The following is a 22,504-nucleotide window of genomic DNA, read 5'->3' as shown; positions in this document are numbered from 1 at the left end:
TTTTTTCAATTGAGATATGACTATCCATCTCCACTTCCTAAAAACCTCATTTTGTGTTTGTGGTTCCCTGCTTTGGAAGTTGTGGTTCATCAACATTTTTGTTAAATGAGCCAATGTTATTAGATCTATTTGATTGGGCAGTTCTTGTTGTAATTGGATAAGGAACATGTAAGATAGGAAGGGAGCTGTATCTGATTGGATGATAGGAAGGGGCCAGATAAGAGGGGGAGCTTTGACTGATTGAAAGAGTTAGTCCCCAGGCTAGCCATGTGTTAAATAAGTGATTAAAAGCCAAAAACTAATGGAAAGAAGATACTATATAAAGCTGAACCTTGAGTATTCTGAAAACAGTGAGTTCACACAATTTTTAGAATATTCTAATATTTTTCTAACTTAATGTATAGAATAAATCTGCAAGTATATCAAAATTATTTACAATGTTGTCAGCTCTATGTCATAACTAATTTTAAAATTTGAAAAATATACAATGATTACAGCCAACTAACTCCCATGCCCAATAAGGTCATACTACTCTTAATTGCATTGATTTTTCTTTTTCGTTAAAATATTGGTAAATCAGTGTGTTAGTTATCTGATGTTTCTTGTGTAGCTAATTGTCATTTTCTTTGTCATGTTTCTAGGTGGGCCCGGAGAGGTGATGTTTGGGAAGTGGCTGATTTGATGCAACAAATGATTCAGAATGGCAGCTCACCTGACATTCATACATACACATCATTCATCAATGCATGTAGTAAAGCTGGAGACATGCAGGTGAATAATGTATTTGGACATTGTAGTGGTTGCACCTTTATTTTAGGATGTAACATCAAAATATAAACTCAAGAATAGTTACAGTCCAATTATTTTATAGGATGTTTCATGTGAATGAAGGGTTACATTGACCAATAGGCACATACTTTGTATTAATTTTATTATCTTCCCATAGATGGTGAGAAGTCACAAACCCTCATATGCTTACAACTGTTGGTAAGAGAGGTGACTGTTCATAACTAATGCTTTGCTTAACCTTTTTGAATCGTTTCTTAACCTTCCCTCCAATTGCATCTTAACACTTGATAGATGGTTTTATTGTGGGGACGGTTTATCATTATTTGATATGAACTGTATTATCATTATCGCTGCCTGAAGTAATAAGATCGCTGCATATTAGCATTTGTTTGTTCTTATTTAAGCCATGCATAGTCTTAGTGAGTCACATCACTTCAACTAATTCCTTGATTACAGATTACTTATGAATTGTTTCCTTTTTAACTTTAATTCGGAAACTCTTAGTTTGCTGTTCATTAATTAATCATTGCTCCTCACAATGTCAATTTGTCCCTTAAATATTTTATTTAGATAAATCAGTCAGCATCCTTTGATTTTGCTAATCGCTGCCTTTTGTTAAGATTGTTTGCCTGGGATCGATTCAGAAAATTGTGAAGTCTTTTTGAAAAGACAATTTTCTTTATTAGGGTTTTTATTGTTTAGGCGGGGGCATGACACAAACCTTTTCATAATATACAGAACTTGATGAACCCAACAGTGCTTTGACAGCCCTTACCCTCTAGACCATCTATAGGTATCTTCTTCTAAGGCTTTGACAGGGGTTATGAATACATTGTCAACCATTTGACAAGACTCTTCAGCTACTAATGCAAGGTTAAGGTATCTACAAAGCTCATTGAAATGTTCAATAGTCAAATATTGTAATGTCCCCTTTTTAACTAGTTCAGTATGGTGGACTGTTAGCCAATTCAGTTTGGTTCCCATAGGCTAATGAGTTAGGGTTAGGGAACTTTGGAGGCATGTTATCCAGCAGGATGGCAATATTAGATGTTTATTTGGGCTTCGACAATTATGATGAGCCTTATGCCCTTTTTTGGAGTGATTTCAGATGAATTTTCTCATACTTGCTAGTTTTAGTATGTTAGTTCCAAGCATTGACTAAGCCAGTTGTCAGAATGTCTATTTTTAGACATGTCAGTGGGAGCAATGGATATCATTGGTTCATAAGTGTTGTAGTCTGGTGATTTTATTTTAAATAACTATGAGTTAATCTTTTATAAAGTTAATTAAATATGTAACTCTATTGTTATTTAATATATTTAATAAACGACCATTTGGGCACTAAGATTAAAGTGCAATACAAATATTTAATAAAGGGGGCCTTTTGGAGACTCAAATGCACTTTATGAAAGTCTTTGATTTTATTTTAATATTTTTAAAAGGCTTTTTGGGAGAGGCTGACCTCTTTTGAGAAAATATAAAAGGGAAAGTTGGAGCTCATTTCTCTTATGCTAAGTTTGATATTTTGGATATCGCTATTGCTCTTGGAGAAGATTGTTCTTCTTAGGTTTGAGGACGAAAGCCCTTGCAAGCGACATTCTCCACGTTATTGAGAGATGTAATCAAGAGCATAGTTTGAAAACTCTACGGACTTGCAAGACTCATGATTTCGTTGGCGGGCCGAGTCCGGGTGAGTGTAATGTCCCCTAATTAGGATCTGTGCATAAGCAATTAATAAACAAGTTATAATCTCATTTTAAGTGAATTCAATCTAAATTAATAACAACTCTAAGGATCAATCCCTGTTCGTCAACTATTCCGTCCCTTTTCCCAGAAGAGGTTCTTGCTTACCTAGGGAGCTCGACACCAGTTCTCTCTTAGGTCCCAGATTACTTGACTCAATCCTCTCGTCCTTAGGGCTCGCAACCCAGACTTAGGAGGAGTCTTCACCCTTAGGGCACCCCTTGATTGGATTTACTCTGCCTCTCCCTAGCAGCCCATCTCCCTTGGGGATTTGGAAGAATACGGATTCGGTTGTTGATTTTAGGATTGAATTTAGAGTTTGCTATAGTATTTTGATGTTTAACTTAACATGCACTTCGTGAGTAATTAGCTTTATTGTATCTTTAAATTAATTGTCTAACCATTGTACATTAACGTTGTGTGAGTATTCATTTATTTTATATTTGCTTGTATTACACATTAATTCCGATATTTGGTGTATTTTGAAAATATAGGAGATTAATTCTTTATAGTGATGAATTTATTCAGCTTCTTCAATCCTGGGTATATTGACCCATAGTCATTAATTCCTTAATTAAATTTATATTCATTTAGCCATTTTTGACAAACTTAATTTCATTCATAATAGATGCTTCTCGTGTTGGAATACATATATATGTATTATTATTATTTAGACTATATGAATTATAATTAAATTGTATGTGTATTACAATATATTGAAGATGCAATATATATTTTAGCCCATTTAAAAAATCCAAAATCGCATAGTGAATTGTAATTCATTAAAGTTGCCTTTAAGTTTAATTCGCGTGAATGTATTAAGATGCATTTTCGCCTAATGCTTAACAAATGTAAATACCTTGCAGTATGTTCAAATTTGTATGATAATCGCAGAAGGGCGTGAAATACTTACCTTGGTTCTCGATGACCCTTTTACTGTCGCTGCATACCCTTAGATTTCCCGCAATTATCTTCTGTCACTTCCGCGTGATTCGTCCGTGCCTTTTTTTTTTCTTCATTCGCAGTCCAGGGTGTAAATATACATCTGAATGGTTGCGTGTAGGGTTACGATTGTAGGGATTCGGTGCCATGGAGGAGTCCCGTCGATTGGTTCAAATCCTTTCCTCTTGGGCGACGAAAACGAAGAAAACCCTAACCGTTTCCGTGGATGCGATATTGTTACATTCTTTTTGAACTTAGAAATCGTGCTTTCAATATTGATATCGTATGCCTGATTCCGCGCGATAAGAGAAATAATATTTACGTTAACATTGGATATTAATAATAGTCATTTGTCACTATTTAAACTTTAATTAGAATTTGTATATTAAAATTTATTACATATTTGGTCGGGCTATCACAGTGAGTCAATTTAACAGACTCGCGATTTCCTTCAGTGGACTCAGCACGAGTCTGATATCGGGACTCGCAATTTCCTTCAGTGGACTCGGCATGAGTCCGATATCGGGACTCACGAGTCCATCATCAGGACTCTTGCCGTTTGCTGGAAACAAATAGTCAAACTTAAAACACATCGTTTTTTCACTTTTCCTCATTTCAGTCATTTTGGTTTCACATGAGGCCATTGACTTGGATGAAATTGATCCATATGGTGATTGGATCAATTAACAAAATGATGGTGACGATGTCCTCCTTACTAAAGAAGATCTTGCAGAATTATAGAGAGGAGTAGCAGAAGAAGCAGAAGCAGCAACATTGGATGAAATGGAGAACGAAGACGAGGACTTTGATGTTGAAGAAGAAGAATCAACTCATCATGTAGATACCTCAGCACCTACTGGTTCAAGGCTTGAAAAATTGCATTATATTACAAGAGGAAAGAGGAAGATGTAGTCTTTAGTTTGCTGTTTTTCACATTTGGACATATAATTATATGTAATTTTTTAAAAATTCATAAGCTTATGCTGCCTGTATACATTTTAAAGTTTGAAACTATGAGTGTGAATGATGAAATTTCAAATATTGAGTGCTTGGAGATCATTTGACGTGTAATGTTTCAATTATGGCTCTTATGTTCTCTAAATGCATTAATTTCTTTTTGTTTTTTGACAAAACTGCGGTTTTCCTTTTTGCTGAGTCCTTTCCTAAGTTTTTGCTGAGTCCAAGTCCAAGTCCAATTTTTGGGTTGCCGAGTCTGCAGCGAGTCCGAGCTTTCCAATTATGGTCAAGAGAATATCTTGGTGATTTCATACAGAGATCACAACTGGGTATTATTGGAGTTTGATAGCTTCTTATTCTTCAATTCTCAGAGCTTTAGACTGTTGGATAATATTCATTGTGGCTGATAAAGAGTATTGTAGAGGTTATTGTGTTTGCTGGTCACTTTTGTTGTTTGTACACCTTGCTTGTTGAATGGCTAGGTTTAGGAGGTTCTAAGTTACTGTTTTTGAGGCATTTGGACTTGCATTGACCTTCTTTACCATCTGCGTGGATTATTGAGAAGTCTTTAAAGTGTGGCGTCCAGTTTGGGAGTGCCAAAGTGCAAATTTTATGAACAACTCAAGTTATTTGAATGCTGCATTTTTTGGGTATGTTTGAATTTTTGAAATAGATATTTAATGCTATTTGATGATCTAGGTTGCCCTTACATTTGAGGAAATTTGTATTTTCAGATCATATTTTTGAGTTGTTTATTTGTTGTAAGTTACTTTATTACCTGCACTTAATTGGTCATCTCAAAACCATTGCAAAAAAAGAAAACAGAGGCAAACAGGGCAGCATATTTCAAATATGCAGACTTGTATCCCCTTATTTCCTACACAAAACTTCTGATAGGTTTTCTAACACTGAGCCAGCTGTTCACAGTGATACCTTTACTCCATGCCTTCAAGACGTTACCATGCTCTATATATTTCACAAGATTCCCTTGTGATCTTCCTTTAACTCTTGAACAGTCCCTTTGTCTCATAAGGAGTCTTTTAAGTCTTGAGGAGTTTCTCTATGATAACTAACATCTTACAAATGATCAAAATCTTTGACAATTCTTTCAAACGCACATAGGACTGCAAACTTTTTTGATCTCCACAAAAGTTGACTAAATACTGGACAATCTCTTCTTACTTGATCATAATAGGTCTGCAAATGCATTTGGATGACTGTCCATGGTATGCAGATCTCCTGATCTTGTAAGACCTCTTCAATGTCTCACTTTTCCTTATAAAGCCTGCCCTGGACATACATGAAGGTTTATGACCTTCCTTTGGCTTTGGTAAGACACTTTACACATTTTCAACCTGCAAATGATATCATTTGAAGGAACAAAGAAATTTGGAGAATCTTCCATGTTTTTACAACTCCATAAAAACTGACCTTTCATTATGTTATAGAGCCAAAGCAAGAAGAAGACCTATACAAAGACATGATCATTTCTTTACCAGCAATCATGCCTGACAAATCTTGCACAGCATGACTATGTTCACCTGCATAAGTTTTTCCTTTGTAGATATCTCTCCAGCGTTCCAAAAACTTGACAAAGTTTAACAAACTCTTGAGGTGTGTGAAAATCCTCCATAAGATTCTAACTCCTACATCACTGCAGAGTGCAACACATGTAAAACTTGCATTCTTGAAAATGTTTAAGCTAGTGTTACAAGACTCGCAAAGTCCAGAGGCGGGTCGCTCTTGCCGAGGCCTATGGCCTCTGGACTCGGACTTGGCCGAGTCTGGCTGAGTTTTGGCAGACTCGCTGAGTCCTGCGGTTTAGACTCTGCTGCGTAGGCAAAAAATAACAAGTTAAAAAAAAATGAAATGACATTAGTTTTAAATGAAAAAAAGGGTTAATATGTTTTGTTCCCCACCCAAAAAGGTCATTTTTGTTGTTTGCAAACACAAGGAGAGAAAAAGAGGGTTTTGAGCAAAAGATAGAGGCATTGAAAAGCAAACCAGCAGATAGATTGAAGGGGAGATAAGGATTGTTGATTGTTTGTGCAAGTTTGTAGCTTGCATTCAAGCATTTGAAGGTGTTAAAAGAAGGATTTGGAAGAGGTTTTTAAGCAAATTTATAGAGGTAAGGACCATTTTTTTCTTATTTTTTCTTATTTTCTTACTTTCATATTTCCATTTTTTTGTACATTTGTTTTGTTTTTGGTTTATTTTATATTGATGGAAAAAATATGAAAGTTGAAACCCTAGTTTTGTTTTTTCTTTCTATTTTTTATTTATAGGTTTTAATTTATTTAGAATAAGAGACATTATGCTGATTTTTCCCATTTATAATATATTGCAGCGTAATGTCTCAGCCTAGTGGAAGTGGTGCCTCAAAGGCAACCCCGGTTAGAAGGGATAAGGCTTGGAAACATGGCATCCTCGGTTCCAAAAAAAGAGAAGTAACATGTATTCATGGCAAAACAAAATATAATGGGGGGGTATTAACCAGCTGAAATATCACATTGCACAAATAGAATGTCATGATGCAAAACCATGCAAAATAGCATCCCCTGAGGCTATTCGTGAAGTACAAGCTCAATTAGAGGAATTTGAAGAGAGAAAAAAATTAAAAAGGAAGCAAATGGAAGAAATGGCAGCCATTGGTGGAGAGGCTTCTTCAAATCCTCGACCTCCATTCCTTGGATCTGGAAGTAGTGGTAGCGCAAGTGTGAGCATTGGGCCTCACATTCATAAAAATAAATCCACATTAGACTCACTTATTGTTCCATGCACGACTTTGGGTGCCCAACCATTGCTTGAGAGCATGGGTTGGAATCAGGAGAAACATGATGCTACGAAAATGGCAATTGGAGACTTTTGGTTCTACAACAATGTTCCATTTCATGCAGTGAGGTATTCATTAGTATTTTGATTTCTATGTCTTAATTTTTTTGCTTTTAAGAAATTGAGAATTTAAGATTAAGAGTATGTCGCATTCATTATTTTAATTTTTAAAGTTACAAGTAAAACTTAATAGTTATTAGTTAATACTTATTCCGTTTATTTAATTTGTTTTAGGTATCCATACTCGCAAATCATGGTAGATGACATTACCGGTTGTGGTCAAAGGTTCAAAGCCCCTAATGATGAGGAGATAAAAGGCCCTATTTTGAATCAAAAGGTGGTTGATGTTAAAGCCAAAATTGCCGAGCAGTGTGAGATATGGAGGAGGAAGGGTTGCACCATCGTTACTGATGGTTGGATTGACAGAAGAAGTAGAACACTATTGATTTTTCTTGTCTCCTCATTAGGCAATTGTACTTTGTAGTTTGTATTTTGTAAAGTATATTTATCATTGGTTTAGTGACTTTTTTAATTTTTATTATACTAAATCTCTCTTTTTTTCTTTCTTAGGTAGCACGGTGTTCTTGAAGTCAATTGATGCTTCAAGGAATGTAAAAAATGCCGAGTATCTTTGTGGGTTGTTGGAGGAAGTGTTGGAGAATGTGGGTGAGGAGAATGTGGTGCAAATAGTGACTGATAATTTAGCAAATTATGTTGCTATAGGTAGACTTCCTATGGAGAGGCACCCACCTTGTTTTGGACCCCTTATGTTGCTCATTGCATTGACCTCATATTGGAGTATCTTGGTAAAATTCCATGGATTAAAACATGTGTAGAGGCTGGAAGGAATATTTGTAAATACATATATAATCATGCCTGGGTCCTCAACTTTATGAGAAATTTCACAAATAAGAAAGAGTTGTCTCGTCTAGGAATTACCCGATTTGCAACAAATTTTATCACGTTGCAATCCTTGCTTCAGTCCAAGGCTGGATTGAAACGGATGTTTGTAAGTGAGGAGTGGACGAAATCATCATATGCAAAGACCACTGCAGGGATTGAGACGACTGATCAGGTGTTTGAAGAGCATAGCTTTTGGCAACCGGCCAAGGAGATTGTGCAGGTAATTATCTATTATATTTTTTCATTTTAGTTCTCATTTCCATTTCATTTCCTTGTTTTTATTCACACTTGTTTATGTAAAACTTAAAACTTAAAGCTTAATGTTGCAACTTTCAACTTCTGATCACAGTTTATAGAGCTTTTTGTTGTTCTACGATTTGTTGATGGAGAGAAGCTCACAATGGGCTACATTTATGAGGGCATGGACAGGGTGAAGGAGGCCATTAGAGCCATTTATTTGGGGAATCAAGCTAAGTATGGTCCCATATGGGAAGTCATTGATTGACGATTGCACAATCTGCTTCACAAGCCTATACATGCAACCGCCTACTACCTTAATCCGACATTCCAGTTTCGGCCAGATTTCAAGGTCGATGACAAGGTGTTGAATGGGCTCTATGAAGTTGTAGAGCGAATGTCACCTGATACATCAGTTGGTGCACACAAAGTCCGTGAGTTAGAGATGTTTAGGAATGCACAAGGAGACTTCTTCTCACGAGACATATGCAAGCAAAACCGGACACAAATGATGCCAGGTAAAAATCTAATCTAGGCATAGTTTAAAATTTAAATCCTAAACTTTTCTATCGATGATTCTATTACCATTATCATAAACTCAAATTTATAGAATAGAAATGATTTTTATTATTTTTTGTTTCAGATGCATGGTGGAAGATGTTTGGTAATAAGGTGCCAAATCTGCAGAAGATTGCAGTTTGTATCTTGAGCTAGCCATGTAGTGCTTCAGGATGTGAGCGCAATTGGAGCATGTTCGAGCATATTCACTCCAAAAAGTGCAATAGGTTGGTGGTGCAAAGGTTGAATGATCTTGTGTTTGTTCATTTCAACCTTCACCTTCATCACAGACAAATCTTGGGCACTGACACATCTCCTATCACTTTAGATGAGGTTGATCCGCAGGGAGAGTGGAACACTGAGCTTGATGATCCTGTCTTCAGTGATGAAGACTTAGAGAGTGGGTTGATTAGGTAGATCGAGAGGCAGACGCAGTGGCGATGGCACAGGAGGAGGCTAGAGAACGAGGAGATCCATTGGAGGACCTCGAGGATGATGTGGATGAGGATATGGATGTGATTGAGCGTGAGCTTGAGCCTCAGACACAGCAGAGACCATGGCTACAAAACGTTCCAAGACCTATCTTAGGCGCACACGTAGGACAATTGCGGGGTTGACTAATATTGGCTCCTCCGAGCCTTAGACTTCTAGGCTCTAGCTTTTATGTTGAACTTGATATATGTTTTGAACTTTTGATGACATGGATTTCATATTCCATGAATTTTGTAGACATTTGACACTATTTATATTTCTAATGTGCTATTTAGTTTAGCTTATTTCCTTCAACGCAAGCCTAAAATTTGCATTTATACTTATGTGATCAATGTAAACTTGTGTATGTGCTTCTATTTGATGAGATTATTGTGTCTTTAATGTTTATTTATTAAAAAATGCATGAAAGAAGTTTAAAATCATTAAAAATCTTTGAATTTCTTGGGTTTTTCAATTTGCTGAGTCTCGGCCGAGTTTGGGTGCTGAGTTCGAGTCAAAAATCAGCATGCTGAGTCTGAGGTTTGTAACTATGGTTTAAACACTTGGGACAGATGTATACAAGCTTCGAGAACTCTCCCTTTTCCTTCAACATGCCATGCAATCTCTCCTATTTCAAAATACAATCTGACCCTAAACCACTAAATCGACCTTAACTTGGACTTAACAAGATTGAACTCTTTCAATGGAATTTCTCTCTCTTTTGGTGTATGTGAGCTTTAAAGAAAAGGTTATCTTGATGGTTTAACGCTCAAAGTATGGCATATTCTATGAAAACACTTTAGAGGACCCTTATGAGTTGGACTAAAATAAGTCAACACAACCATGGTGATATGTGGTGCTGTCACAATATAGATCTTGAAATTTCTCACTGTTTTTCTCATAAATCGTAAAATAAAGTTTATTCCTCCTAGTATTCACCCTAGAGTTGGCATTTGGATCCTTTGCTCTCACTTTGGAATTAGTAATCTTGATTGCATTAAGTTTGGAGGGTGAGATTAGATCTTCTTGTCTGATCTATGGAGAATATATGAAATTCTTTGTGCAAATGAAATTGTCTTCCTCTTGAGTGGTGTGGTCTATCCAAACTCATTTATATTAACTTTGAAGTTTAGGATTTGTGAAAAAGACTACCAGCATGTCATGTGGATTTATTGTGAATGCACTTGCCACATGATTCCTTGGATGAGAAATTCAACATTACCGACATTTGTGTCCTCTTCTACCACTATATCTGCAATTGATATAATAAGGTGCAAACCTTGTGTATGGAAAGGTTATTTGCACTGATATTGAGTAGGTAGTAGGTTGTTCTATTGTGATTGAGGCATGGTGGCAATCCAATATACTATATTTGTATAGGGATTGCTTCAATGATATGCAACCCATGATCTTGAAGTCATAACTAGCTTTTGTGTGCCTTCAACCAACATTAATCAATCCCTTGACCAACATCCAATTAGTGCACCTACCCACCCTTCAACAAACATCATCTATTTGTCTTTTAACAAACATCGACCAAGTACAAAGCTTATAGAAAATACAATAGATAATCATACATGACAGTTGTAATCTTATATCTTATTTGGGAAATGAAAATACAAAATCTTGGTGGATGTATATACAAGGAATTTGAGGTCTCAAACAAGTTAAAATGGTTTAATTGTAAAAACGAGACAAATAGGAGTGGTTAGCCTAGATTTTGGACTTACAGAAGATTTGACTTGTGACAACTGATGAATTGTGGTGTTAAAAGTCAAATTGAAGGAACAAGATAGCGAGAATCTGAGACTACAGGATCAAAGCTAGGTTGCTAGGAGACCGGTATTGGTACAAGTATGGGAGATGGGTACTGGTACCAGTACATCTATTTTTGAAAATAGGAGATGGGGGGTACTTGGAGACACCATTTTTGTTTCATATAATTTAATAATTTATATAAAATATCACAACATTGAACTTTCAACACTGTAAATCCTTTGGCAAGGGTAATGCCCAAATACTAAATAGGCAATGAAAACATTCAAGAGAAGAAGGAGGTATTAAACACCCAACATCAATCCAGATTTATAGGATAAAAGGAGAAAATAGTTCATCTAGAACCAAACATCCATTAAAAGGAAAGGAAATTTCATCAGAATGAATCAAATTTGACAAAGTGTATAAGAAAGCTAAAGGCAAGGGCCCAAATCAACAAGTTAAATCTTTCAACATTGCAAATCCTTTTGCTATTCTACGTGATTATATATATCAGAATATGAATATAGACACACTCACAAGAATGAAGAAAGAAAATGTATTATAACAACCAAATTCCCGACTCCCAAGTATCTAGTAGAATTCACCCCATTGTGAATTAAAAGGATAGCAGCAAGGATATAGAAAATATGAATATCTTTTAAGTTTTGCAAAGAACTGCAAATATCCAAATGGCAAATATTTTTGGTCTTGTCGGCTCATGTTGGCTCCTGCCTTGCATTGGCTCTTGTTTTCCCTTTTGCAGCATGTTTATTTTCCAACTCCCTAATGCATTTAACTTTTAATTTTTAGGTTTTTTTGTTTTGTTTGTGTGGGAGAAGACACCTTTTGCATGGGAGATGGTGGGAGTCTTGGAGAGACTGTGGCTGAAAGTTTCTTGCGAGTAGAGACATCTCAGGCAAGGTCTCGAATACCTGATATATGTCTCGGTCTCCGAGACGCATCCTAGGGAGTTGGAGATGCGTCTCTTGGCAACACAAGATCAAAGTCGAATTTAGTTGACACGATAAAATGTTGCTGATGTGGATAATACAAGGAGAATTCGAAAAAAAATGATTAAAAATTATTCAAGAAAGCCAGAGATGGCTTGTTAGAAAATTGTAACCAAGGTCCACACATAAGTTAGAATGTTGTAACCAAGTTCCACACATAAGTTCGAAACTTGAAGGAAGATAGAAATTCAAGTGGAAGCATAAAATCAATATACAATTCATTGACAAAGAAATGTTTACATGTAGACAAGTTTTATGCAACTGATATGGCCATCTGTGTTATTAAGACATTTATCCTCTGTTTAAAATGATGCATGGTTCTTCTAAGACTATTTTGTAAATCCAAGAGTGTCTTTTTCAGCTTGGCCATATTGTTACCCTAAACTTGAAGTTGAAACTTGTTTTCACAACCAATATATGTTCATACATACCATCTCCGAATGCAAGCAAGTTGACTGTTTAAGTCAAGGTGAAATTTATGTATTGAATTGTTGAAGACCGACCTATAGTCAAGATTGAAGTAGTGTCACTTGAAAATTGTATCCAAATATCACAACTCTTAAGATTGAAATTTGAGTAATTGATTCCTATTCAATGCACCATAATTCTCTGTATTTGTGGTACTCTTATTGTCACATGTCCTTAACTTCAAGGTCCAAGCTGTTAAAGAAAGATAAGACATCTTTTTTGTCTTGGATTATTATCAGCAATTTAAAGATTTCTGTAATGCTTTGAGTTTGAATTTCTGGTAAGAGATTTGTAGCATATCTAGTTTCTGCACTATACAAACCTACCTTATAAGTTTACTGTAAGGTGGGTTGTGTAGTTCACGTCCCTTTAGAATATGGTCCTCAGACAATATGTCATCCTTCTCCCCTTAATATAATACACACACTGAATTCTTTTGAATTTTACATAAGAGGCATTTCAGTCTCTTATAACATGGGTAAGGGTTTAAGGGCCAGCCAAATATATCTTGGATGCATTGGGTAGATGCCTCAGTTATGAAGTACGTTTCCTGTCAAATCAAGATATCCTGTCAACCCACCCCTTTAAGAAGAACAAAAATGAAAAAAAAAGGCACCAAAGGAACCCAGAAAAGAAGGGAAAAGCTAAATTCTTCTCCTCCAAAACTGAAAGAACATTTGTTGCAAGATTCAAAAGCAAATCATGATAAAATCTTTTTGTTTTCCTTTTTGCATGTATGTACCTACCTAAATGTTACTCTCCGTATGTGTTATGCAACATTCCGTAGAGATGTGTTGCAAGACTCAAAAGCAAAACATGATAAGATCCTTTAGTTTTCCCTTTTGCAAGTATGTACATATCTACATTATACTTTATGTTTTATGGAGCATTCCATTGGAATAAGCATCTAGGTGATGTTCTGCACATCCTGGGAAACTGAGGATTTGGAGGGAATGTTCCCCTTTTCAGATGTGGGCGGCCTGCTCAATTTGATGCATAAAAATAGAAAAGGGTAACTTTTAAGGAAGAAAATCCTAAAAATCCTCGAAAAGAGAAAAAATGAGTGGAATGTCATTAGCTCATTGCAAATTCAATAGATTGCATTTAATTTCTGCGCATTTAGTTTGTTTAAGCGATTTAAATTTTCAATTTTCAAATAGCTGCCCACTGGCTGTACCTATACTGTCTCCAAAGTTCAGCAAAATATTTGGCATCCCTAAAACTACTTTCGCACATCCACCATTTTGCTGTCCTGGAAACTAGGAGAAACAAAGGTTATATGGATGCCTGTCTCGTGTAGTTAAGTTGTGATGACTCTTAAGTTTCTGTGACATATTTTTTGATAGTTACAAATTTTTTGAAAAATCATAAGTTTTCTCCTTTTTATTAGTTTGAAATAGGAACACACTATGAAAGCTATTCATGCACCTAATGTACCATTAGGAGTTATCTATTGTGTTTAGCTGAAACGAATTCAAATGCAGCTATGCATATTCCCATGGTTCAAAAAACAGAAAAATACATGCACAATTGCAACAGTGCATTTAAGATTGCTGCTATTTCTGTTTGGAGTTTGTGAACTATATTGAAATGCAAGTGTCCTTGATGTTCATGTTTGCTTCATGTGAGGGAGTTCAACTTACCTAGGTTAGATTTCTCTGTTACATCCTTATATGATCATTGATAATAGCTTAGCCGCATTACAATATTCAATGTATTTTCTTTCCATCTTCTTGCTTACAGACGATATCAAAGAAACTGAAATGTTTTATGTGATATGGGCATATGCAATGCATGTTTAGTTCTTAGAGGTTTAACAACTCTAACAAACTCTACTATGTGCAGAGAGCAATGACTGCAATTGAAGAAATGAAAAAATTGGGTATCGAGCCCAATCTCAAAACATACACCACTTTAATACATGGATGGGCACTGGCCTCTCATCCAGAGAAAGCATTGGCTTGTTTTGAAGAGATGAAACAAGTGGGATGGGAACCTGATGAAGCTGTGTACCATTGTTTGATGACATCATTATTGTCTAGGGCCACTTTTGCTCAAAGCTTTGTGTACTCAGGTATCCTGAGAATCAGCAAGGAAATGCTGGACCGTGGATTTTCTGTAGACTTGGGGACGGCTACTTACTGGAGCAAAAGCCTGCGTATACTTGAAAGGGTGCCTTCTGAACTCACAAGTTCTGTTGAAAAGCTATATCCTCCCAATTGGTCTTCATACACTCATGGAAGTTTTGATGCTAAGTATACTTACTCCTCTGAGAATAATAAAGGCGATCTCAATATGTGCTCTGAGGAGAATAAAGATCATGTTCAAGATTGGGATGAACTTCAAACTTTTGGCCGTCCCTGTTAGATTTGACTATTTGGAATCCATAACTCCATTTGTTGTAATTTATTGACAGGTGAGTTTACTCTTTGAAGTCCAACATACCATGCTAGTCAGATCATATTGACATTTATATACTTCATATAATTGCAAAAGATTAAACTTTTTCTCATTTTGGATTTATGTATATTTTCCTGTATAGGCTATAGGTCTGTGCTTCTTGAACCAGCATCGTGTAGATTAGGTTGTGTTGGAATTACTCAGCATTCTGTTCTGATAGTTGCAACTTTTCTCGTCACAAGTTTGTCAAACTCAAGCTTCATTTTTTAGCATATAATTGTATTAATAATAGAGAAGTGGGCTGCTATGATTGAAATGTTAGGTCTCAAACTTTTACATTTTTACATTCTGATATTATTTGATTATCGAAGTTACTGATTTTTTGACACAATAATATGCAAGGTGAGATATTTAAATTCAGGAAGCTCTCACATGCAGTTTTGTAAACTCCAAGGCATTTGTGCAAGAGCGCACCTTTTTTTTCATGCGGACTCCTCTGCTTTCCTTTCATGGTTTATGACAACATGAACTATTTGCAAACTAGAGCGCAAGGGCAGCCTTCTTAAAATTATGCAAGCACCTGGCCCTCTTTGTTAAGGCATGGGGAAGATCAAGTGAAAGCAAATGCTCTGTTATCTATCACAGAATACTATACTTAACCAGTCACTTTATACCGGGGTTTGTGCTGCAAATATCCATTACTACTTTCAAAATTGATTATAAATGAAAGGTAGCAGATTCTGAATAGAGGCTGAAGCATATATGATTAAGTGCCAGCTGGACTTCTAAAAACTGTGTATGATAGGCAAATTAAAGCAGTAAAAAGTTTGGTCAGTATAACGATGCCATGGGTATTGTCATGTTGTTCCTTGGATTGACTTGGGTTGAATTTCATACATGACTTTGTGAGTTTATTATTCCCAGTATGTTCCATAGTAGTTGCTGGAATTTCATTTTATAATTGCAGCAACATGTATAATATTCTATTTGAATTCTTAATACAAAATTGATATACGGACCAATGTGTGGGTAAGGTTCCGTACATTTTTATTTTTATTTAAAAAAAAAGAAATTCACTAAGTTCCACAACGGCCTCAAAATTTATATGCTTAAGCTCGGACCAGCAATGATATTTTTCAACATAACACACTATTGGATGTGGTTAATGACTAAAAAATTGCGTCTGCATATCAGTTATGTTATGCTTCATTGTTTTAATATGAAACTAGAAATAATTCCTGCTTAATGCATGCTCATTAGGGAAAATTAAATTGCTGAAGTGATGTAGAAAATATGACCGATTTAATTGAAGTGTTCATATTTATTTAGGTTAAACATTAACTCTTTTGTAAGTGTTTTTACTATTTTTCTTTTGTAGAAAGAACAAAATCACACTAGAAATATCCTAACATGCTTTACTCTTGCAAAATGAGTTTTTTAACTAAGCTAAAACATAAAGTAAGATAGAGAGTGCTTTTATATAGAAAACCGGATTGCAGAATTGATTAGCTGAATACAGAGCCATAAACAACAAAAAGAAAGAACTTGGTAGTAGGAGAGGCTCCTTGTCCAATATGTAGATATAGTGCGTAGACGTTCGACCCCTACTATTCAGCATTTGAATGAGGAAGATGTGACGTATATAGAGCTACTATGCTCAAGCAACTAAGCTCACAAACTTCAGCAATAAAGGGTGAGATAGGTCCAACACTAAATAGGGCAAAAGCTCCCAACTCGGGCAAACTGACTAACCCCGTTGGCTCGGGCTTAAAGGGTCGGCTGCCCACCCCAGACGGTAGTTGGTATATGTAATTGGGGGTAGCTAGTTTGGTAATACTGAGTGGCCCAGTCTTTCTCAGCAAGCGGGAGCTAGTAGTCCGTCCTACTAGATACAAAATTATGAGGCCCATGATTGATGAAAATGTCGCCCTTGGGTGAAAATTGCAATGTATCTTTCTTATTAATGAAGCTAGTTGGCTAACCAAGATCTTAAAGCTGAGCTCCCGGATATAGCTCTTGCGCTCCAGCAATTCCCCTTGGGGTGGCTTTGGTTGGTTCATGGCGGGCACGGAGAGGGGACCCGCAACTACTAAATTAGGGAGGATCATTGCAGATCGGGGGTAGTCCAAGGGTTGACTAAAAGGGCGTCCCCGCTATGCTGGAATCGAGGCGTGGTCACTACCGTACGGGAACAGGAGTACTACCTCACTGTTTATGAATGCCAATGGTGTCTGCCCAGGGAGTGATCAACCTTCAGTCGAGTTCGATGAAGCCATAGGGGACTGCGGCTGTTTCGGGATGAAATGCTTCTATGAACTAACACTCTATGGTGGAGAATCATACCCTCAACTTGGGAAGTAACGAACCCAAGGGGATAGAACATTTCACCCTGCCCGAGCTAGGAGATCCATTCTCTTAGTTTGAGAGACTGAGAAAAGTGGGTACAATGGAACATCCGATCTAGCATGTATGTATGAGTCTAGCATCATTTTCTTATAACTCTCCTCTTCGCTCGGCCCATACCCCCGGGGTATGGAATTAGCATGAGGGAAATGGTGAAAAAAATTAAACCTCTACATGATTGAATCTTCCAAACACTTGTAGCTGAGAACGCAAGAAAGGGTTATGACTACTTGAGAGTTTGCCACAAATGGTCAAGCCTATGATCTAACCTTTCAACTTCCATAGACAATCAAATGGAAAGAGAAAGAATATGTGTTTTTATTCTACGTGTATTAAGAACTAAAACCACAAATGAAATATGAAAGTGAGAACTCCTTGATGTATGAGAGGTATACATTTTTTGTTTGTGTTTGTGAAATAATAGGAAGTGCAAGCACTAAGATATGTTGAGAAATAGAGAAAAATAATATAGAACAAACTGTGATATTATTCAAATAAGAATGAAAAAAAAGTGAGCCTAAGATCCAATAGTATGCAACTTCATTTAGGTTTAACAAGGGAAGTTTAATCAATATGATGTAGCCAAGATAACCAAGAAGAATAGACTTTATTGATAGAGAGCCAAGAGAGGAGAGTGATTGATTTAGCTTGGTTATTCAAAATGGAATGAGAGGGTAAATAAGGAGGCCAAAGGTTGAACTAATTGTTTGGATTCCTCTTAGGTTGGTTACAAAATTTGAGTAGTTGGAAGGTGGAAGAAACACAAAAATAACCATTGTAAAACGAAACATTTTGGCACACTAGTATGTCACATATTTGGACAAAACGAACTTCTAACAGTTGAGTTAGCAAGGAAAGATGAGATAAATGTGGAAAGAGTATCTTGCATAAAGGAGGTGAATAAAGACAAGAACATAAACATATTAATCTTATAGGGGATGTACAACTCTTTAAGCGAATGGACTATGCCCCCAAATTGAGAACCTACAAAATATGTACATGCGATACACTAAAAACTCACATACCTTTATTTATATAAACTTATGTAAAATACATTGAGAGATATCCATTTTGATGAGCATAATATTTTTTCGATCCACACATGAAAAGGAAGAGTTCTCAAATTTGAAAACACAATGAAGAGTGGTCTTGAATTTTGTTGGATTACATTGTTTCTAAGACCCTAAGTAAACATTCAATGCAAATCCATGTTGAGGAATCTAAATATTTTAATTTGTCTTATCCAAAACCAAGAAGGACAATAATCAATTCCATTTTAGAGAGTAAGCCTATTCACTAGAATGTTGCACTATATGTTCTTGAATTCCCCGGTTTCTTCAATTAGGTGTCCATCAATTATAGAATACGCTCTCATAAATTATTGCTGGAATTCTTCTATTTCCTATCTATTATGTTCTTTCTCCTCTTGAGCTATTTGAATTGCTTATAAAGAAAGCCCTGAACATAAACCAAAAGTTAAAAAATAAACATTGAAATAATTGAAAGTAAATATCATGGAAAGTTACTCCAAAAATGATATTGTAGGGGATGTAAAATTCTTTAAGCAAAGTGACTATGCCTCTAGATTGAAAACCTACAAAATATGTGTGTGCCACTAGAATTAGTATAACAAATAATGTTATAATAATATGTATAAAACTTACAAAATAGAGGGGACTATAAAAGTATAATTTGCAAAACAAGAATACCAACAAATCATTTACAATCTAATCTGCATTGAAAAAGGAAAGGCACATGATGAAGATCATAACAAATACTTAAGAATAACAAGTAGGGAAAGAGAAATGAATAGAAGCAATCATTTTCTAGTGAGGATTGTTATTAGAAAATCGCAAGGCATAGGCCCAATGTATTTTGTTGCTAGGAAAATTCAAGATATGGTTTGAGGTCTAGCATCGTGTGTTGCTAGGAACCATACATACTTTTGTGAATCACATGAACTAGCAAATTGTGTCACTAGGTGATCCATAAGAAGCACATAAAGGTAGCCCATATGTTTTAAAGCTAGGTTGCTCATATTCAACTATAATATTGGGGATGACATGGACTAGCACACTCTACAATTATGCAATGTTGATAAGGTTGCTTAATCCAAGCAACTCACTATGAGCTAGCTACTTACATTAGTGTACCAACAATGTGGGTGTGTGCATGTGTGGAAGTGTAAAGCATGCCCCTTCTTAGAAAATGATTGCGCAAGTGAAGCAAATACAATCAATTTCAAGGTAGAAAATGGAAGAAAGGTGAAAAGTTTCTAGGAAGCATATATAAATGCATGTGTTCCTAATCATTGTAGAGAAAAATATGCCCCAATGAAAGGTACAAAAGGCAATGTTCCAAGTTGAAAGTATAACCATGGAATGACAAGGAAAATACAATATCACATAGATACAAGTAATATTGTGCAAAAGTACCCAATATAATTTGCATGCTTGGTGTTTGCCCTCTTGGGTGAATAACTTAAGGCATAAAGAACATAATGCATAATAATGCCGTAAATATCAGACAAAGTATATCAGATGTTCTATTCATAATAAGTGTATGTTACAAGTTACATTCCGAAGTATATAAGCGTATCGAGGGGGTGCGAGCGCCAACCGTCGCACCGCAACTACCACCCCTCGGTTGCTGACTAACCAAAACAATTACACAATTAACTAATCTTATTCCCGTGTACAATAATGCCGCCAACATCATCCCCCCCAAAAAGAAAAGTCGTCTCCAGGTGACTTACAAAAATGGAGATAATGCAACCTATACAATATACATATCTGAAAAACTAGGGAGGGGGCTGAGAAAGCGTCCTTGAAGCAGAAGGGTGAGATGCTAGTGTCTGGGCCGCCAAGCGGGCGCGAAGCTCATACACCTGCTACGTGCGTCCAGTCACATCTCGCTCCGCCACCAATACTTTCTCTAAAGCTATCTTCACCATATGTGCGGCTTCCAACAACTCCTTCTCTTTTGTATCCACTGCCTCCGTCGCGTAGACCGAGTCTGCTCGGCTGCCAGACGAGTCTCTACCTCGGCCTTCGTTGCCCGGGTCTCAGCCGTCTCTGTGCGGGCCATCTCTAGCTGTGCCAACAACTGTGCCCTCTCGGCTGCCCATGAGGCCTGCTGACTGGCCACCTCCTTCTCCAATGCTACTCGGGCAGCCTCCCTGACTGCAGACTCCTGCTGTGTACGCCTCAATGTATAATAGGCATCCCGGTAGACCTGCTCGATCTCGCAGACAACTGCCGTCACCCGACTCTCCACAATGGGCTGACGCAGCCTCCAAGCCTGGAGCATCTCCTCTGTCTCCGCAGTCGGCCACCCATGAGACTCAAAGCAAGTAGCAAAGGCTGCCGGGCAGCCCACCTGCATAAACTGTAAGACCTGCTCTAGCTCCACCACCACCTGCTACAATGCTTGCGTCTGGGCAACGACCACCACCCGCTTACCCCTCGTCACCATATCAACCATGTCAGCTAGATAGGTCTCAACATCCTCCCCCGTCTGTGCCGAAGGCTGTGAAGTCCCTGGTGGAACGACCACTACTGTATCCTGCTGTGACGGTACTGCCTCCGTCGTCGAAGGTGCACCATCTCCTGGTCCCTGCCTAGCAGAGGTGACCTCCCCCGCCTTGTTCCCAACTGTGAGTCCGTGTGCCTCCCCTGACGAGTCATCCAAGTCGACTACCTCCGCTCTAGTCTCTCGACACGGTGAGAATACAACAGCTCCCTTTGGCTGTGCCAGTGTCATCTAAAACTGCTGTGTGAGCCAGCTCTGCATAGCCTCGAGGTCAACACGCATCTCCATGACCGGGGGATGGTTCGTTGTCATCGACTCCTCCAACAAGGAAGTAGAAATAGTCACCATTGCGTCACTACCCACGACGTCCAACCATATGTGAGGCTTGGTATCCACTCCCTCCACCTCCGTCAGCCCCTGCTCCACAGCAACCACTACCCGATGCGGCGACTCCTCCGTCCCTGACTCTGCGATGTCCGCGGTAAGTGCCACCGTGGTTGGGCCCAGTGATGCTCCCTGGTGCTCGTGCTGGAGGGGACCAAGTGTAACAGGCGTATGGCTCTGCCCGAAGGCCGGAATACAGGTGCCGCCCACTCCAGATGATGGCACAGGCGTGCCCATCGGTAACAGGGGTGGGGTAAACAAGACTCGTACAGGCTCCTCCATCGCCTGGCTGCTATCGTCCTCCTCTGAATCCTCCACGTTGCTGGAATCCCTCTCGCTGTCAGGCTCCCCTGAGGCTGAGGCCCTATCTACCGCCCGTTTCCGCTTCCAATTATGGTTCGCTTTTGCTGCAATGAGCCACCCCCGCCCAAGAATGGCATCATATCCTTTCTGCTTTAGGGGGATTACCACAAAATCCAGCATGAATGGCTGCGTGCCGACCATCACTTGCTGGCCCATGAGGGTACCAAGGGGTTTAATCTCGTGTTGGTCTGCCCCTAGCAGGTTGAATGTAGGGGGCCACAACGTAGGCTTTCCCAATTTTTTCCATGTCGCTTCTGGGAGTACATTTACTCCTGACCCTCCGTCCACAATAGTGTCTGTTAAGGTAGTCCCGAGTATACCCATTTCTACCACCGTCGGGTGGCGTCCGCTGTTGACTACCAACAACATGGGGTCGACCACGGGGCTCACGACCTCCCTAAACACGGGGTTGGTTGTGGGGCTCACGACCTCCCTCGTTTTTACTTGTGGGGGTACATAGTTTAAAATAGCCGTTTTTAGCTACGGCATGGTCTCCAGGAGGTCTTGAATTCTCACGGGTACCTCTACCTGCAATATTTGCCGTAAGATTTCCTCTTCTCCCTTCGTCCGTGGTGGACTTGCTGTCTGGTGACTGTTCTGTCCTTTTGCGGCCATTTCCTTTGTGATCTCGTCTCTGGCCTCCCGCACTCTCTCGGTCTCCATGTGGGGATTTGGGTAGGCAATCTTTTTAGCCTGCGCCCTTGTGATTGCCAACACTTCTGCCTTCGTAGGTTCTATGTTTAGAAGGTTTACAC

The 22,504-nt window shown here is 38.0% G+C and overlaps 2 protein-coding genes and 1 long non-coding RNA gene across 3 annotated transcripts in view; all 3 read left to right on the top strand.

Annotated features, from left to right (window-relative positions):
• Positions 1-15,988, top strand: part of LOC131037995 (pentatricopeptide repeat-containing protein At5g04810, chloroplastic) — a 208,176-nt gene extending 192,188 nt beyond the window's left edge. The window contains exons 9-11 of the mRNA XM_057970262.2: positions 642-771; positions 14,514-15,084; positions 15,471-15,988. Of these exons, the coding sequence (XP_057826245.2) occupies positions 642-771; positions 14,514-15,035 (652 nt within the window). The 3' untranslated portion in view covers positions 15,036-15,084; positions 15,471-15,988. The remainder of the gene's footprint in view (positions 1-641; positions 772-14,513; positions 15,085-15,470) is intronic.
• LOC131037996 (uncharacterized) lies at positions 6,781-7,833 on the top strand. The gene is made up of 2 exons (XM_057970263.2): positions 6,781-7,332; positions 7,498-7,833. The coding sequence occupies exons 1-2, from the start codon at positions 7,061-7,063 to the stop codon at positions 7,745-7,747; spliced, it is 522 nt and encodes a 173-aa protein (XP_057826246.2). The 5' UTR covers positions 6,781-7,060; the 3' UTR covers positions 7,748-7,833.
• LOC131037997 (uncharacterized) lies at positions 7,838-9,628 on the top strand. The gene is made up of 3 exons (XR_009358180.1): positions 7,838-8,386; positions 8,516-8,921; positions 9,047-9,628. It is a non-coding gene; the product is annotated as an uncharacterized LOC131037997 (long non-coding RNA).
• Positions 15,989-22,504: the final 6,516 nt, after the last annotated feature.

The sequence above is a fragment of the Cryptomeria japonica genome, chromosome 6 (genome assembly GCF_030272615.1).
Source record: "Cryptomeria japonica chromosome 6, Sugi_1.0, whole genome shotgun sequence".
Taxonomy (NCBI): Eukaryota; Viridiplantae; Streptophyta; class Pinopsida; order Cupressales; family Cupressaceae; genus Cryptomeria; species Cryptomeria japonica.
Note: the sequence above shows the minus strand (reverse complement) of the source record. Positions and strands in the feature narration are given on the sequence as shown.